Here is a 20,345-nt window from a genome sequence, read left to right as displayed (position 1 = left end):
TTGCCTTAATGCTACCAGACCTGCTGAGTTTTTCCAGCGCTATGTTTTTATTTCAATTAATATAAGTTAGATCTTCCAGTAATACGCAAAACATGCTAAACTTGCCTTAACTGATTTCTTTTTCTTAATTCAATATTTTATAACATTTGACTATATTGTTGTCAGCATTAGTACCAACATTATAAAGATATGGCAGAAACCTAGGCTACAGTTATCATCAATCTATAAGTTGTATCCCCATATTCATATGACATAATTACATTCAGCAATCAAACATCAGATGTGGCAATGCTTGCCACAGTAAAACAAATCAAGTTTTCAAACAGGTCAGATATCAAAGATGCTTTGCTAGCAGGGAAATGTACTTGCGATACCCAATTGTTAAATGGAGATCAGACTACAGCCAAATGTATAGTTCCATTATATCATGAAATATACCAAAGCAATGTTAAATTGAATTAAAACTGACCTCATTAGTTTTAAGCCTCAATTCCAAAACAAGTCCTGGCATAAAGTGGATACAAATATATTATGAAACTCCAACTAAATCTTTGCCTAGGATCATAAGAAATAGGAGTAGTAAGCATTCAGCCCATTAAGCCTGCTCCACCATTCAATACGATCATGGCTGCTCTGACTGTGGCCTTGACTCCACTTTCTTGCATGTTCCCAAAAACCCTTGACTCCCTTGTCAATCAAAAATCTGTCTAACTCAAGTCTTGAATATATTCAATGGCCCTACCTCCACTGCTCTCCGGGGAAGAGAATTCCAGACTAGTGAGCGTTTGAGAGAAGAAATTCCTACTCATCGCTGTCTGAAATAGGAGACCCCTTATCATTAAACTGTGCCCTCTAGTTCTAAATTCCCTTACAAAAGGAAACAGCCTCTCAGCATCTACCCTGTCAAGCCTCCTTAGAATATACGTTTGAATGAATCACCTCTCATTCTTCTGAATGTCAAAGAGTATAGGCCCAACCATTCCTCATTAGACAGCCCTGTCATCCATGGAATCAGCCTAGTGAACTTATCTGAACAGCTTCCAATGCAAGTACATCTCTCCTTAAGTAAGGAGACCAAAACTGTACACAGTACTCCAGGTACAGTGTCACCAATGCCCTGTACAGTTGTAGCAAGACTTCCCTACTTTTATGCTCCACTCCCCTTTGCAATGAAGACAAACAATCCATTTGCCTTCATAATTACATGCTCTACGTGCATCCTAAATTTCTGCAATTCACATATAATGACACTCAGGTCCCTTTGTATCGCAGCATTCTGCAGTCTCTCTCCATTTAAACAATACAGTAAACTGCGTGTTACCCAGCATTGTATCAACCAGAATGATCTATTAACTGGAATTTCTGACAGCTCAATTTTGTTTGAAAAGCCGTTTTGCAGAGGTCAAAAACGAAGAGTCAAATGGTGGATTTCCAAAACCCCAACATTGCAGTTGATCTTCAGGTGTGGTGGTGATCTGTTCGGTTCTGATTTTTTTTTTAAGAAAGCTGGCTGGAAACCCATAAAGTTGACCAAAGGTCAGAAGCAGCAGTTGACGCTCGGAGCAACTGTCAGTGAAACTCTCAGCTCAATTTTTTAAAAAGCTGGTCTGAAGGTCATGGTTTCAGTTGTGCTGTTGGCTTGGTCTTCTGTTGTGGTGGTTTTACTATGCTGTCCTGCTGTGCTGGGGCCCTTGACTGCCCAGCTGCTTCCCCTCTTCCCTCAACCATTCAAAAGACAGAGCAGCACCTTGTCTTGTGTCTGGAGTAATGTAAACTCCCTGTTAACTGGCATTTTTGATTAACTGGCACCACTGATTCTCAGAGCATGCCAGATAACAAAGATTTTACTGTATTCTGCCTGCCAAAGTGGACAACCACATTTTCCTACATTATACTCCATCTGCCAAATTTTTGCCCACTCACTTAACCTACCTAAATCCCTTTGCAGACTCTTTATATCCTCTTCAAAACTTGCTTTCCTACCTTTCTTTGTATCATCTGCAAATTTGGCTACAATACAGTTGGTCCCTTCATCCAAGTGATTAATATAGATCCGTAAGGGGATTTTGACCCGGGTCTATAGATGGCCCTGGTGGTTTCACCAAAATCCCCTTAACTCAAAGGATGGTGTTACTCTACGTATGGATAACAACGCCACCTGTCAACATTGGAAAGAACATTTTCAACAACTCCTCAACCATGAATCCACAGTGGCAGCTGATACTCTCCAGACTATCCCCCAGTACCCTGTGGAACAATCCATGAGTGAAGCACCATCGCTGGGAGAGCTACAAGAAGCAATCAAATGAAAGGAAAACAAAAAAGCCTGCGGCCCCAATGGTATTCCAGCTGACAGTATGAAAGCTTAAGCTCACATCAAGACTCCCATGCATTCATCCTACAGATTTGCAAGGGATTAGACATCCATTCCCCCACTCCCACCAACTCCCGGAATACAACTATTATAACTGTGTTCAAGAAGAGGGATAAATTATGCTTTGAAAACAACCAAGGTATTTCCCTCTTGTCCATTGCAGGGAAAATCCTGTCACGCACTCTCCTGAATCACTGACTTACTGTGGCCGTGGAAAGCCTCCCACAGACAGTGTGGCTTTAGGCCTTCCAGAGGAATCTCTGACATGGTCTTTGTTACCAGACAATCTAAGGAAAATGTCAAGAACTCCACCAGGGACTCTTCATTGCATTCATCAACCTGACCAAAGTATATGATTTAGTAAACCGCGAGGCTTTGTGAATTGTGCTCCAAAGATTTGGATGTCCAAGAACCTTCATCACAACCCTGCAACTGCTTCTTGATGATATGACTGCAACTATATTGAATGGGAAATATGAAACAGATGTCTTCAAAATCCAAACAAGCAAGACTGTGTGATAGCCCCCATACTATTTACAATCTACCTGACAGTGGCTATTCACCTCATCAACTGTCTCTGGTGGGAGTATTAAATACCATCAAGGCGGAAATTTCTTTAACTTCAGTTGCCTCCGTGCCAAAATTACACAGACCAGCATAGACATACATGATCTACAGTTTGCAGATAACTGCAGCGTCTTTGCCCACTCTACACCAGATTTGCAAGCCACTCTCAATCTATTCAATTCTGCATACAAGGGATCGGCCTGTCCTTGAACGTTGCCAAAATAAAACTCATATCAACCCAGACCTGTTCATCCAAATATTCCACATCCCATATATATTGAAAGAGACACTCTGGAATAGATTGAGCACTTCTCATACATTAGCAGCTACCTCTTTCAAAAGGCCACCATTGATGACGAGATCCAACACTGGATCAGCCATGCCAGCTCAGCCATCTACAATCTATGGCAGTGAGTGTTTGACAACAAAGACCTTTGCAATTCAGCAAAAGTCTTTACAGAGCAGCTGTCATCACCACTCCTCTGTACTGCAGTGAGATTTGGACTGTGTATGAGAAGCACATAAAAACACTAGTGAAATTCCATTAGCAATGCATCCACCTCATCCTCCGGATTCAGTGGGAGGACTGTCGAACAAACGCTAGTGTTCTTCTTGAAACCAACTCAACAAGCATTCAGGCAAAACTCCTGTAAAATCAACAATCATGGACTGGACAATAACCGGATTGTCAAAAAGCATCTTCCCCCACTAGGTCCTGTTCTTACAACTCTCAAATGGTCAGCATTCAGGGGAGGACAAAGAAAAACACTCTAAAGCTCTCACTGAAGAATGGCAGCATTGACCTTAATGAATGCGAGGAGCTTGTTACCAACTGTTCAAAATGGCAACAACTTGTCCATCAAGCTGCATCATGCTTTTGAGTCCAAACATCTTAATAATGAGTTAGGGTGGCAGTGGAGAAGGAAAGAAATGGAAGAAAATCCTGCACTCCAGATCCCACTACCTTGTGGGACAATGTGTTCATTTTATTCATTTATGAGATGTGGGTGTTGCTGGCTAGGCCAGCATTTATTGCCAAAACCTAATTGCCCTCGAGGTGGTGGTGGAGAGCTGCCTTCTTGAACTGCTGCAGTCCACGTGGTGTAGGTACACCCACAGTGCTGTTAGGAATGGAGTTCCAGAATTTTGACCCAGCAAAGGAATGGTGATATATTTCCAAGTCAGGATGAGGAGTGGCTTGGAGGGGAATGTCCGGCTGGTGGTGTTGCCATGTGTCTGCTGCCCTTGTCTTTCTAGATGGTAGTGGTCGTAGGTTTGGAAGGTGCTGCCTAAGGAGTCTTGGTGAACTCCTGCAGTGCATCTTGTTGATGGTACACACAGCTGCCATTGCCACATGGGGGGAGTGAGTGTTTGTGGATGGGGTGCCAATCAAACAGGCTGCTTTATCCTAAAGTATCTTAAGCTTCTTGAGTGTTGTTGGAGCTGCACTCATTCAGGCAAATGGAGAGTATTCCATCACATTCCCGACTTGTGATTTGTAAATGTTAGACAGGCATTGGGGAGTCGGGAGGTGAGTTACTCGCCGCAGGATTCCCAGCCACTGACCCGATCTTGTAGGCACAGTATTTATATGACTAGTCCAGTTCAGTTTCTGGTCAATGGTAACCCCTACGATGTTGATAGTGGGGGATTCAGTGATGGTAATGCCACTGGAGGTCAAGGGCCGATGGTTAGATTCTCTCTTGTTGGAGATGATTGTGCCTGGCACTTGTGTGACATGAATGTTACTTGCCACTTGTCGGCCCAAGCCTGGATGTTGCCCAGGTCTTGCTGCATTTGGGCATGGGCTGCTTCAGTATCTGAGGAGTGGAAAATGCCCAAAGATCTGCGGATCAAGAATCAGTCTGCTGAGTCAAGGAAGACCCATGGCAGAAACTCGCAACCCTGAGTAGGCATCATCCTCGAATCAAGAGACAGCTGATAACAAGTTGTAAATATTGAAGTCCCAGCACTAATCCTTGCAGCGCTCCACTAGTTACAGTTTTCGATCTGAAAATGACCCATTTATCCCAACTCTCTGTACCCTGTTAGTTAGCCAATCCGCTATCCATGCTAATATATTACCCCTAACACCATGAGCTCTCATTTTGTGCAGTAACATAAACACGTGGCACCTTATTGAATGCCTTATGGAATTCAAATATACTACATCTACTGGTTCCCCTTTATCCATGCTCATAGAAGGTTACATCCTCAAAGAACTCTAATAAATGTCAAACATGATTTCCCCTTTCAGAAAACCACTTTGACTCTGCCTGATTATTATGATTTTCTAAATGTTCTGCTACTACCGCCTTAATAATGAATTCTAGCATTTTCCAATGACAGATGTTAGACCAACTGGCTTCCTGCTTTCTGTCTCCCTCCTTCCTTGAATAGTGATGGTGTTACATTTGTGCCTTTCTAATTTGCTGGGACCTTTCCAGAATCTAAGGAATTTTGGAGGATTGCAACCAATACATTAACTATCTCTGCAGCCACTTCCTTTAAGACCCTTGGATGCAGGCCATCAGGTTGAAGCCTTGTCAACCTTTAGTCCCATTACTTTTCCTAGTACTTTTTCACTAGTGATCATGATTGTTTTATGTTCCTCTCTCCCTTTTGCCCCATGCTTTTCTACTATTCTTGAGATGCTTTTTGTGTCTTCTACTGTGAAGGCAGATACAAAATATTTGTTCAAAGTCTCTGCCACTTCCTTGTTTCCCATTATGAATTGCCCAGTCTCACCCTCTAAAGAACCAACACTCACTGTTGCTACTCATTTCCTTTTCATATACTTATAGAAGCTTTTACTGTCTGCTTTTATATTTCTTGCTAGTTTTCTCTCATACTCCAATTTCTCCCTCTTTTATTTTTTTAGTCATCGTTTGCTGGTTTCTAAAATTTTCCCAATCTTCCGGCCTACCATTAATCTTTGCAGCATTGTATCTTTTCTTTCAATTTGATACCATCCTTTACTCGATTAATGCACCACAGCTGGTGCATCATTCTTGTTGCTTGTCCTGCACTTCCACAGCATTTCTTCATTAAGGTTAGACAAAGTAAAAATGTTGGAGTAAGTACTTATAAAGTCATCTTGCTAAGAGCTAGCTGTAATACTTGAGCACTGCCCCCAGTCCACACATTCAAATTTGCACAGAACCCCATAAAACGTTCCACAGTGTCTGTACAAATGCAACCTGACTTTTCCAACATTGAACTAAAGTAATTTTCATAATAGCTGGATGAAAACACACAAGGGCAGGGGAAAACAAAAAATAATAAAAGCTCTCCTTACACTTACTTGAGTCAGGCATTATACGTAAATCTCCTTCTCTGTAGTCTTCTAGAAGCTGGTACATGTACAAGACAGGATCCTTTTCATAGGTGATATAAAACCACGTGTTCATGATCGGAGCACGTGCAAGCACCATTCCTCGCCACTCATCTTTAGCCCCATCATCATCTTTTTCAAACATGTGCTCAACTGCTTTGCCTATCATCATTTCTGCCAGATCCACATCACTGATTCGAGAGACAGCTAAAAGCAAAAAGTGAATATACAGTACTTAGTAATATTGTTAAGTAATTAGTGACCTATAACATAAAACATTCCTTTAACTTAAAATGTAAATTTGAATCATCAGTGATCTTAAAACCATATTCTCACTCACAAACTCGATCTGGTAGGACCCGAAATCCTAAGACCCTTTCGTCCTTATGAAGTTCAAGTCCATATACGCAGTCAAATCCATCATATTTGATAAGGTAAAGTGCAGGATTCACTGGTACTTGATCCAGAACTGTGCCTTTCCACTGCGTTATTCCACCTTGTTCTTTCCATCCATGCTCAATTCTGCAACCCACAATGTTCCGTCGTGAATGAGATACTGTCTTGCTTGGCCCCACATTACTACGATGCTTCCTGCATAAAAGAGAAGGCACACCTTACAAATGTTAAGCAAGAGTGAAAATCAAAATATGACTTCCACACAAGGCCACAGAATATAAGTTCATAATAGCTGGTTAGCTTGCAGTGGAAACAGAAGAAAAAAAATTGCATATAAACACAATACAGACAAATTAACTACTTCCTCCAAAACACCTAGTCGCTACAAAAGAATTTGTAACCCGGCAATCAAATCATATAAATATATAATACAAGCAAAAGATATATTAAGCAAAGCATCAATAAGCTCTCCTTCTGCGATCAAAATGTCAAGGGAACACACAAATAAACCACAATGGAAACTTTAATAGATGGAGAAATATTTTTATTTTTAAAGCTCTCTCCTTGGGAAAATACCCAGCAGCCTGGGGCCTGTTTTTGGAGATCTACTCAATACGATATACCCTCAATGCTGCAATCCACCCTCTGGCCATGAAGGATAATAACTCCATCCAATATATTTAATGTGAATGTATTTTCTTGAAAACCAAGTAAATAAATCTAAAAACAATTCTATATCATAAACTTTTCTACCCCCTAGTTTTCATCCCTATTCTTCCTTCTGTTAACACATTGACTTGTGCTTGCTAAAGTTTAAAGGGCTCTAGCACCCTCTGGTGCCTCATTAAGTGCCTAATCAGACAGTCTTGACAGCAGATTCAACCAGCACAGTGAACAGCACCATAGCCGAGCCTGATTCTATTTTCAGCACACTCCTTCAGGAGTGACAACCCTGGCTGAGACTGCAAGGGAATGCTGTACCAGGGAATGCTGCAGGGCAATTGCAGCACCTTTGTCATATAGCTGAGGGTAGCTAACTCAGGCCAGGCAGCATCTGTGAAGACAAAAAGCAGGCTGATTGTTTCAGGTCTTATAACTCTAAAATCTGAAGTGTTAAATCTACCACCCAGGATTTTCTGTTTTATTCCTAACTACTAGTGATTGTTATGATTGGGGTTAGTACCCATCATGGTCAGTGGGAGGGATTGAATCATGGACCTTCTGCCCTGCACGAATCTGTGCTGCAACATGAAGTGCATTTACGCACTCAGCCATTTGGGAATCCATTGGGGTTTGTTAATATTATGCTTTCTTCTTGCAATAACATACCATTTAACATATATACATCAAAATTTGACAGTTTAATTCAACCCTCATTCCTATGCAGTTGACTCCAATGTGGTTGACTTTTAACTGTCCTCTGAAATTGTCTAAGCAAGCCACTCAGTTGTATCAAACCACTACAGGAAAGACAAATAAAAACAAAGCCAGAGAGACTACCCAGCATTGACCTAGGAACTGGAAACGACAAAGGCACACGCTGCCCAGTTGACCCTGCAAAGTCCTTCTCAGTAACATCTGGGGACTTGTGCCAAAATTGGGAGAGCTGTCCCACAGACCAGTCAAGCAACAGCCTGACATAGTCATACTCACCAAATCATGTCTTACAACCAATGTCCAGACTCCTTCATCACTGTTTCTATATGTATGCTGTCCCACCAGCAGGGCAGACCCACTAGAGCTGGCTGCACAGTGGCATACAGAAGGGAGTTGTCCCAGGAGTCCTCAACATTGATTCTGGACCTCACAAAGTCCCACCGCATCAGGTAAAACATGAGCAAAGAAACTTCTCAATGATTATTACCTACCACACTCCCTCAGCTGATGAATCAGTGTTGAACACCACTTGGAAGCACGGAGGTTAGTGAGAGCACAGAATCTACTCCAGGTGGGGGGGGCTCTGATGTCCATCACCAAGAGTAGCTTGGTAGCACCACTATTGATTGAGCTGGCCAAGTCTTGAAAGAAAGATCTGCCATTATCTCCCTGCAGCAGGTGGTGCGGGAACCAACAAAAAGGGGAAAACCTATTTGACCTCATTTTCACTAATCTACCTGTCGCAGATGTATCAGTTCATGACAGTATTTGTAGGAGTGACCACTGCACAGTCCTCCATGATGTTACATGGCATTACCACCATGTACATGGGGTAGACTCAGAACAGGCCAAAATTGGACATCCATGAGGTTGTGGGTCATCATAAGTAGCAGAATTATATTCAACCATAATCAATCTGTAAATTCATGGTTGGCATAACCTTCACTCTACCATTACTATCAAGCTTGCGGGTCAACCCTGGTTCAATGAGGAGCATAAGAATCAACTCAGCCCCAGGACATTGCTACAGGAGTCCCTCGGGGTAGTGTCCTAGACCCAACCATCTTCAGCTGCTTCATTAATGCCTTTCATCCAGGGTAAGGTCAGAAGTGAAGATGTTTGATGATTACACAGTGCTCAGTACCATTCGCAACACCTCAGATACTGAAGCAGTCCATGACTTGATCAATGTTATAATTATGAGATTTATAAAACTATTATGTTTTGAAATGTGTCTTCAATTTAAGTTAAAAGGAAAGGGGTAATATGACCTGTTCTGAGTCTGCCTGACAGCAGGTCTAAATGACTTGACTGTTAGAGATTAAAGGGGTCCAGATTGTTTTACTGGGAAGAAGGTGCAAGGCGTTTACTCTTGGGGACAATGGCAGCAGTCTATGTGCTAACAGTGGATAGACTTAGTGCCTCCAAAGTTCCATAAAAGTGTCAAGAATGTCAGATTGTAAATAACTGTGCTTTAAACTGTCCATTTATTTCCAAGATAAAAAAGAGTTGGGTTTCAAGGATAGCTAATCAGCATAAAAGCAAATACTGCGGATGCTGGAAATCTAGAACAAAAACAAAAACACCTGGAAAAACTCAGCAGATCTGACAGCATCTACAGAGAGGGATACAGTTAATGTTTCGAGTCCAAATGACTCTTCATCAGCATCTCTACCTGGATACAAGGCTCATGTGATTCATGTTGCCATGGTGATGGGCTTTCAGACGGGAAGGGTACAGGCGAAGTCAGTGTGATATCGGGTTATAGGCTTTCCTAAAATATCACTGAATTTCACAGATGTATTAGTCTGCCTGGGTCTGGGAGAGGGAGAGCAGCTAGAAGTCAAAAGTCTCTATGTTTCACCATGTGAGAATGCAGGAGAAAGCTCGCGCTTGGATTAAAAAGACCAAATTCTTGAGGAGTTAAATCAGAGCTGGAAGATTCACCTAGCTTGTGCTAGAGGGATGATCCTCAGTAATACACTCACTGTGAAAACAGTTCTGGAGGTTAGAAGTTACCAGGCTGAAAAAGGAAAAGAACACAAGTGAACCCTCAGAATATCTTTGGACTGCTATCAGGGGAATCGAAGGTGTACTTAAAGGATAGTGTAATGTATCCTCGTTTTTGGTTGTGCTAAAAATAAAAAGAGGTGTATTCCATCTGTGATTTAATGTATAAACTTGCTTACAAAGATAGTATTTAGACAACAGTATTTGTAGTCTGTTTGTGACAGTAAACATCATAAAATGCAAAATCTTATTGTCACCCATTCAGCTATATAAAAAAATTCAAACTCCCAGTTAAAAGTTAATAGTATCTACGGGGATCATAACAACTGCACAGAAGCGGCAAATAATATTCGCTCCTCACAAGTGCCAGGCAATGACCATCTCCAACAAGAAAGAATCTAACCATCTCCTCACAACATTCAATGGCATTATCATCGTTGAATTCCACACCATCAACATCCTGGGGGCTTACCATTGACCAGAAACTTAACTGAACCAGCAATATAAATACTGTGACTACAAGAGCAGGTCAGAGGCTGGAAATTCTGCAGTGAGTAACTCACCTCCTGACTCCCCAAAGCTAGTCCATCACCTACAAGGTACAAGTCAGGAATGTGATGGTATACTCTCTATCGCATGGATAAGTGCAACTCAAACAACACCATTCAAGACAAAGCAGTTTGCTTGATTGGCACCCTATCCAACACCTTAAACATTCATTCCCTCCACAATCAGTGCAGTGACACGAGTGTGTACTTAATACAAGAAGCACTGCAGCAACTTGCCAAGGTTCCTTCGACAGCACCTTCCAAAGCCATGACTTCTATAGCTTAGAAGGACAAGGGCAGCAGACTTATGTGAACACTGCCACCTGCAAGGTCCCCTCCATTCACTATTCTGAATTGGGAGCTATATCACCATTCCTTCACTGTCTCTGGGTCAAAATCCTGGAACTCCCTCCCTAACAGCACTGTGGGTGTACCTATACCACATGGACTGCAGTAGTTCAAGGAGGTGGTTCACCACCACAGAACGGAATACGCCTCTTTTTATTTTTAGAGATGGGCAACAAATATTTGCCTTGCAAGCAAAACTCTCATCCCATGAATTCATTTTCAAAAAGCAAAAAAAAATGAAACATCAAATCAGAAAAATACAAAGTATTGACATGAACAGACAGCAAAGAAATCCATTTTCAGTGAGACTTACAAATATAACATTATGAAGATTATTTTTGTGCCATATGTAATTGGAAATTTGTTTTTGGGAAACCCACTGGAAATGTTGACAACATTGGTTGAAAGTGCAATTCACATCTAATTAGCAGTATTGATTATAGACCAGGATCCAATTTGTGAAAACTGACTAAAGAAATTACACCATAGTGGCCTCATTACAGAAGAGGTCCAATGGGTGTTATGAAGCAAGAACTGAGTAAAAAGGACATGTGGTCTTTTATACTACCAAAAAGTATTCGTAATAAATTATGGCCAAAGAAAATTGGACTATTATACAGCAAAGTGTGTCCGTAGGAAAAGCTTTGGAGGTGTACTCATCTCTTTCAGACCTACAGTCTGGTCACTATGATACAGTGAAAACTGCTGCTTTCAATTCCTATGAGTTAGTGCCAGAGGCTTATAGACAGAAATTTAGGAAAAACAGTCAGACTTTTGTGGAATTTGCTAGATAAAAGGAAATGGTGTTTGATAGGTGATGTGTAGATCTATGAAGGCTGAACAAGACTTTAAGATCCTTAGAAAGGTTGTTCTAATGGAAGAATTTAAAAATACTATGCCTTTGGAATAAGGTCCCACATGGAAGACCATAAAATTTCTAAGATAAGGGAGGCTGCAGTAATGGCAGATGACTACAAGTTATCTTATACGCATATTAGTAACAGGTCTTTGTTTGGGAACTCAGAAACTGGAGAGATAAGAAATCTGATCAGAGTAAGGAAAATGGCTGGGGGGAAAACAGAGGCACTCCTCGGGTTGGTAAGAGACAGTCCGAAAGACAAGTTTGATTCAATGGGATTGACATGTTCTTTCTAATGACAAAGATAACATGTGAAAGCTGAAAGTTGGAAATTAAAAAGCAAGGCTGTAGTAATTGTAGGGTTGCACAGTGCTCCTCCAGAAAATACTATCTCAAGTGAGTAAAGCATATGACAAGGCGATAAGTTCTCGTGTTTATCACTAAAGTGGATCAGAGTACAGGAAATTATGGAAGCTTTCGGTTGAAAGGTGAAGTTTCCTCACATTTGCCTAGTGAGGCATGGGAACCCACCACCTGCAAGTTCCCTTCCAAGCCACACAATATGCTGACTTGGAACTATTTCGCTGTTCCATTCCTGTCACGGGATCAAAAACTTGGAGCTTCCTTCCCAACAGCACTGCTGGTGTACTTACACCAGGGGTTGAAGAAAGTGTCTTAACACCACCACCTTCTCAAGGGCAATTAGGAGTGGGCCTTGCCAGAGATGCCCACAACCCATGAAAGAATAAAAAAATTGTTATTCTTAGAGGTATAGGGGAGATTTTTCTCCTCGTCAGGGGGGCTGAGTGGGAGTGGGCACAGGAGATCGCCGCCCACGATTGGCTGTGTGCCACCATTTTACATGAGCAGGCCAACTAAGGCCCGCCCAGTGTGACATGCTCCCCCGGAAGTGCTGAGCACTCCCTGTACAGGGGGTGGGGCGGGGGAAGAAGAGTCGGGGCCTGCGCTCTTCTGCGCGTGCGGAGCTGCCTCAGGGAGTTTAATATCATTATCAAAAAGTGAATAAAAGATTTCAAAAAATTATTCGGACATGTCCCCTCATATGACAGTGTCACACGAGCTGGGTCATGTCCTTGAATTTTATTAAAAATTTTCATTAAAGTTTAAAAACCTTCATGAAACCTCATCCCGCCCGTGGATGAGATTCCATGAAAAATGCGAAGGCCACTTGGGCCAACCCTGTTAATTGTTTTAACTGATATTTAAATGGCCTTAGTAGGCCTTTGACAGTTCGGCGGGTGCGCAGCTGACTCTGCTGCATGCCCATCGAACTGGAGATCTGAATGACACGCGGTGATGGCCCGATGTCATCGTGCATCATTTTACGCATCAGCGGGCAGGGCCCGCCCCCGCACGCCAACCAGAAGATTCAAGCCATAGGGTCAGCAGAGTCACTTATATTGGTAGGTGAATGGAATTTCTCTCCAGAAAGTTTGCTAAATAAACATGAGCTAGGATGGAAATTGTTTTACCATTCCTTTGTATCAAGTTAATTTAAAATTTAAAAAGCACCACAAGACTCGGCATCCATGAGGCGCTGTGGGCCATCAGCAGCAGAATTGTACTCAAACACAATCTCTAACCTCATGACCCGGTATATTCCCCACTCTACTAATACCATCAAGCCAGGGAATCAACCCTGGTTCAATGAAGAGTGCAGGAGGGCATGGCATACCTAAAAATGAGGTGCCAACCTGGTGAAGCCATAAAACAGGACTACTTGCATGCCAAACAGCAAGTGATAGACAGAGCTAAGCGATCCCACAACCAACGGATCAGATCTAAGCTCTGCAGTCCTGCCACATCCAGTCGTGAATGGTGTTGGCAAAAAAAACAACTCACTGGAGGAGGCTCCACAAATATCCTCATCCTCAACGATGAAGGAGTCCAGCACAGCAGTGCAAAAGATAAGGCTGAAGCATTTGGTACAATCTTCAGTCAGAAGTGTCGAGTGGATGATCCATCTTGCCCTCCTCCAAAGATCCCAAGCATCACAGATGCCAGTCTTCAGCCAATTCGATTTACTCCACGTGATATCAAGAAACGCTGGATTTAAACGCCTCAGTTTGGAAAAAGCCTGTGTGATCCGATGGCCATAGGGAGAGGAACCCATTGAAGTGGGGTGGCAATTTTAAGTACCTTTTCATAGTATCTCAGAAAAAAAGGACAGCTGCTATTTGAGATGCAGAGACAAAGAAGCAACTGCTGTGGCAAAACAGGGTGAATTGTTTGAGTGTTAACAACAAAGCAGGATGCTGAGGAGTTATGTTTATGCTCAAAAGAAAGGGAAAAGAGCACAACAGATGGGGCTTTTGAAGATTTAAGGAACAAGAGAATCACCAAGGTGTGCCTTGTTGGTGGTAATTGTATCTGGATAAACTTAGACGGAGTAGAAAGAATGTCAAATGATGCTATAGGGAAAATGTTAGAAGTTGTTATTAAAGATGTTGTAACAGGGCACTTAGAAAAAAATTCAAGGCAATCAGGCAGAGTCAACTTGGTTTTGTAAAAGGGAAACCACGTCTAACCAATTTATTGGAGTTCTCTGAAGGAGTCACGTGCTGCGGATAAAAGGGTGGATGTACTGTACTTAGATTTCCAGAAGACACTTGATAAAGTGCTACATCAAAGGTTATTGCGGAAAATAAAAGCTCATGGTGTAGGGAGTAACATATTGGCATAGAAAGAAGATTGGCTAGCTATAAGAAGCAGAGAGTAGGCATAAATGGTGCTTTTTCTGTTTGGCAGGATGTGATGAGTGGTGTGCCACAGGGAATGCTGCTGGGGCCTCAACTTTTCACAATTTATATTAATGACTTGGATGAAGGGACTGAAGGAATGGTTGCTACATTTCCTCAACACAAAGACAGGAAGGAAACTAAATTGTGAAGAGGACATAAGGAAGCTATAAAGGGACATAAATAGGTTAAGTGAGTGGGCAAGAATCAGGCAATTGGAGTATAATGTGGGAAAATGTGAAATTGCCCGTTTTGGCAGGAAAAATAAAAAAGGAACATATTATCTGAATGGTGAGAGATTGCACAGCTGAGATGCAGAGGTATCTGGGTGGCCTAGTGCATGAATCACAAAAGGCTAGTATGCAGGTACAGCAAGTAATTAGGAAAGCTATTAGAATGTTATCATTTATTCCGAGGGGAATTGATTACAAAAGTAGGGCGGTTCTGCTTCAGTTGTACAGGGCACTGGTGAGACCACATCTGGAGTATTGTGTACAGTACTGGTCTCCTTATTTAAGGAATGATGTAAATACATTGGAAGCAGTTCAGACAAGGTTTACTAGGCTAATATCAGGAATGGGCGAGTTGTCTTATGAGGAAACCATGGACAGGTTAGGCTTGTATCTATTGGAATTTAGAAAAGTAGGAGGCGATGTGAGTGAAACCTTTAAGGTCCTGAGGGGTCTTTGACAGGGCGGATGTGGAGAGGATGTTTCCTCTTGTGGGAGAATCTAGAACTAGGGGATCACTGTTTAAAAGTAAGGGGTCGCTCATTTAAAACAGAGATGAGGAGACATTTTTTCTTTGAGGGTCAGGAGTCTTTGGAACTCTTCCTCAGGAGGCAATGGAAGCAGAATCTAAATATTTTTAAGGCAGAGCTAGATAAATTCTAGATTAACAAGAGGGTGGAAGGTTATCAAGGGTTTGCAGGAATGTGGGGTTGAGGTTACACTCAGATCAGCCACGATCTTACTGAATGGCAGAGCAGGCTCAACAGGCTGAGTGGCCTACTCCTGCTCCTAATTTGTATGTTCGTAAGTAAGTTTCGACCTGGCATGGTGGGGAGAAGTGAACCTTCGCTGATGAGCTGGGAGTGTCTGTGGGACTGTTCCTGCAAAGCTACATATTGGTCAGAAATGCGGCACTGCATAACAGTGTTTTGTAAGACATATTGCCGTGGTACTCCTGAATGCAAAAGCTTATCTTTGTCTTTAGTTTGGTGTATTGCTTTCCTGTTAATTAATGTTTGATCGATGCTGATTCTAGATTATTTGTTTCAGTAGAAGTCTTTAAAAAATGAAATATTTTCCACTGGTTAATTTTTGTTGATCGTTTGGGAAATTAATCTCTTTTATTATAAAGTAATCGGTCTCTATGGGGATCATTTCAACAGTGACATTATGGAGGCATGCTTAACTTTATTATAAAGAAAGATAGCACCTTACACGACCTCAAGGCATCCCAAAGCACTTTACAGCCAATGAAGTACTTTTGAAGTGTAGTCACCATTGTAACGTAGAAAATGTCACACAAGCAGAAACAAAGTAAACAACCAAATAATTTGTTTTTCGGCTGAGGAATAAATGTTGACCAGGCACTCAGACCACTTCCCTCCTTTTCTTCAATTAGTACCACGAGTTCTTTCATATCTATCTAAGAGGGGAAATGGGTCTAAATTTTAACATTTCATCCGAAAGAGCACCTGGGACAGAACAGCATTCCCTCGATAATGCACTGAAATGCCAGGTTATAAATACTCAAACTTGAACTGAGCTTAGGGAAGAAGTTACACAATGTCAAGCATGCTTTACTGCAGAACTAGTATTTGCCCAGCTCTAGGGCTGCCAAGTCAAGTTGGATGTACTCCTGGAAGTTCCAACACATTATCTCCCTCTCCAACTGTCCTGCACTTAACACTATCCAAGCACCACCAGTCATCTATATATCTATTCCCATACCACACTTTTCTACGCCCATGAGAAAGCAAACAAAAACCTCAGTACCTGATTGGATGATTCTTGACCATCAGTCAAACCCCCTTTCCTTTACCTACTCGAACATTCTTATAAGTAATAAGAAAAAGTGTTCTAATAAATTATTTTTCATGCCTCCATAATTTTGCAGCAGTGTCCTGGAAATTGATCTTCAACTTCTGGAGACTCCAGGACAATCCTGGAGAGTTGGCAACTCTACTGGGCTTATTAAATTTTACAATCACAATTGTTTTGGCAGACACACCTGTGATTAGTTTTCTTCTTCATCATATTGCCAGAAACACCAGGAAGGCCTAAAAGAAACGAAGAGTGATCAAATCATGTGACAAACACATTGTTGAAGCACATTGGAAATATCAAACATCAATTTATACAGTTAATCAAGTATCAGTTTGGAGTTAACGTAGGTCTCAAGGGAAAGTAGGGATGGGCAGTAAATGCTGGCTTTGCAAGCAATGTCCAAATCCCAAGAATGAATTTTTTTTATAAGTGTGACTGTACTTCTGTTGATACGATTTTCAGATCGTTTAGCGTCTCACTGTTCTGAGGTGTACTTTCTAATAATGGTTGTATTTCAATGCTTGGATTGACCATGTGAGTTATGTACTGGTTCCAGTTTTAGAAGGCCTTAAGAACAGAATCCACGTGCTGGCTAGCTAATGCTGCAATGGGTACTCAGCAAGCAAACTATTCAATGTCTGAAGGTAGCAGCTTTTGTTGCAGTTTTGAAAATTCTAGGAAATTTTTATTTGCCCACATGGACTCCATACACAGTAGTGTGTGGTGATGCTCATGCTCAAAGATAAAACCCGTGAAACATAAAAACATAAGAAATAGAAGGAGTAAGCCATTCGGCCCCTAAAGCCTGCCCTGCCATTCAATAAGATCATGGCTGGTCTACTTCCTTTTATGATAATTTAGCTTTGTATAAATTACCTATTTTACAACATTGCTACGATCAGTTCAGCAGAGATGAACTGACTCCTCTCTTTTTCCTACACGAATTGGTTATAAGAGTTTGAATTTAAAAAGGTGATATTACCAATTTGATATATATTTAATGGTGTATAGCTCAATGCAAGAAATAAGCCAGTTAGGTTCCTTAAGTTAATAATGGTTAATTTTATTGCTAAAACTCACTCAGGTAAAGATGCATAAATTATTAACCAAAGTTTAAAATGTACAAATATGTCCAACTGCCCACTAACACAAAAACACACACAAAGTGCCCCAAGCATGCAAAAAAATAAATAAAACACTGCAGTGTATCAGATATTAAAAACTTTACCAAATAAGTCAGGAAAAAAAATATTAATGGATTGTCTAGATTGTCTCTGTTTACAGCTGAAGAGTCCCTTTCCACAGTGAAGCAGTTGGTCTGCAGTCGTGGCTGATTGATTTGAAATTCTCCTTTGAGAACTCTCGGTTTGCAGCAATGAGGTCTTCTGGTGGGTTTTTCAAATTGCAAACAGTTCAGCTTTGATGAGAGAGATTTCAGAAGAAAGAGATGGGTTAAGGCTATTGCCCCTGTGGCAGTCTCTCTGACTATTCAAAATCCAGTATCTATTCACCCAAGAGCTGGATCATGTGACCTCTCTCCACGAGCTCTGTAGACTGCGTCTCCATAAAAGCAGGATGTATCCTTCACAAATGCAATATAGTAGCTGCGGTATGCTAGTGTCCAGCCAACTATATTATAAATTAATTTTTTTAATATAACGCATTTTCGTAACAGCATGCAGTATGATCAAAAGTAAACCCAGAGATACTTTAAGCATTAAGGGAAAAATAGTCTTAATAGTTGCCCTTTAATAAAGTGTACAAATGTATTAAGCAAAGTTGTTCTTCATTTTGTTGCAACAGATAGATGATTATGCTCAATTTAAATGCAACCAAAGATGAAGCGTTTTGAACAGCATTGAGCAACATCTCAGAGGAGACAGAACTGGAAAAAAATAGAAGGCCATAACTAAAGATAGTCAACACACCTGATCGGGACCAAACGCAGGTGGGACTAGAAAAACATGGCTGCTGAGCAGCGCACGCAGAGTTCTCGCCTCTGTACCTGCCCTCGGCCATTTTCACAAGGCAAGGGATAGAGTGGGTCTGTGACAGGAGGCAATCAAAGAGTTGTGGGCTCATCAAGAGCCCATCTTCGATAAGGTTTTTTTAAACTTTCAATGAACTAGAATTTAACAGTTATTGGGCTTTACACCAGCTGCATGGAGACATGAACCATGGATTGGAGGCAGGAGGAGTTTAAAAGGTAAGCGAAATGCATAAAAGTTCATCTTGAAAAGCTATAGCATGAATTGTATGTGTTCATTCAGGTGACACATGACAGTGCTGTGATTGGAAGATGTAATGACCCATTAGATGATGTGCTTGCCACATTGTTATTTCTGCCAACTGACAAGTTGTCAAGTAATAGCTTAGCATGTTAACAATGCCTAATTGTTTAAGCTTTTTTCACTGCTTTTATATATTCAGTTTAGACATCTGTTGAGATAGCAGTTCTGAAGTCAGTTTGATTACTTGGGGAGAGTTATAGGCTATTCAAAAGCCTCCCAACTGTTATAATAAGACTTGAGAGTTCTATTAATAAAGTGGAGGGCAGGTGAGGGGGGGGGGGGGGGGCGGGGGGGGGGGGTGGTTAAGCTGGTCAGAAGGTTCAATTGTAAATAGGTTGAGCCACTGACTGCATTAGAAGAACCAAGCAGAGATTTTTTGGGAATGGAGGAGGGCCTCTTAACCTGCCCACTCTGGACTCAGCCTGCCATCACTTCTGCAACAGGCCTGCCGCTGGAGGACATTTAAGGCCTGGACCCTTGAAATATCTCACCTCCCAACAGTCTCAAGACGGAGGCGGAGATGCAGGATTAGCCCCCTCTCCCAATTCCCGCCTCCAGTATGAAAATCTGGCTCCAAGTGTCAGAATTTACAAGGCTCCCAGAAAATTACTGATGCACGTCAGAAGCAAGCTTGCTTTGCTTTTCACACCACAAAGTACCTACAGGACTCTTGATTTCTCATGTATATATACTATAACCCCTCCAATCCGGAAATCTGAAATTGTCCTGAAACTTTTTGAGCAAACCCAAGCAACTCATAGAATTGCTATTTCACTGTTGAAATGCTGCAACAAATCAGGAAGGCATGGACTCACCCGATCTTCCGACTAAGTAGAAAATGGCAAGTAATGGTGGGGATGTGCTCACTCTGTAGCACGGGAAAAGAGTGTGAGGTTATAAAGCCAGTTGATTTCTTTGCGTCTCTGTCAGTCCATTTCTCCATATCCCCCGCTTTCTCTCCATCAGTCTCTCTCTCGCCATATTTCCCTCTCTATATCTCTTTCTCTCAGTCTCTCTCCTCCCCTTTTGCAGCAGGCTTTTGTCCAGACCCAAGCCTTCTCAGTGTATAATTTGTTTTTCTTTTATAAACACCCCCCTCCCCCCATGGCATCTAAGAAAAATGCAGCAAAATGTAAACATATTACGATTACAATATTGGAAAACTGGAAATCATAAAGAAACCCAAATAAGTAATTTGCATAAGTGAAACAATTATTACTGCTTTATGTTGCGTCATGGACACGAAGGAGACATAAGGGATAATTTTTCCCTTTTCCCATCTCTCAGCTGACCACAAAAAGATGTATTTTTTGAGGAGTGTTTTAATCCCTTGAGTGCTGTGACTTTAAAAGAACAGACACGAAACAGGCTCTCTTGTAATTTCAAATCAAGATAAAGGATAAATGTTTATTTTTCATAAGAGCCGAA

The 20,345-nt window shown here is 41.5% G+C and overlaps 1 protein-coding gene across 3 annotated transcripts in view; it reads right to left on the bottom strand.

The window, feature by feature from the left end:
• The window catches only part of spina (spindlin a), a 108,871-nt gene that overhangs the window by 6,554 nt on the left and 81,972 nt on the right, over positions 1-20,345 (bottom strand). For all 3 annotated transcript variants that reach the window (XM_078568576.1, XM_078568579.1, XM_078568578.1), the window contains 3 exons: positions 16,811-16,859; positions 6,616-6,866; positions 6,246-6,482 (listed from right to left, as the gene is read on the bottom strand). In XM_078568576.1, the coding sequence (XP_078424702.1) occupies positions 6,246-6,482; positions 6,616-6,866; positions 16,811-16,859 (537 nt within the window). The remainder of the gene's footprint in view (positions 1-6,245; positions 6,483-6,615; positions 6,867-16,810; positions 16,860-20,345) is intronic.

Source organism: Cetorhinus maximus, chromosome 2 (genome assembly GCF_964194155.1).
Source record: "Cetorhinus maximus chromosome 2, sCetMax3.hap1.1, whole genome shotgun sequence".
NCBI lineage: Eukaryota > Metazoa > Chordata > Chondrichthyes > Lamniformes > Cetorhinidae > Cetorhinus > Cetorhinus maximus.
This window is presented reverse-complemented; position numbering and strand designations above follow the sequence as displayed.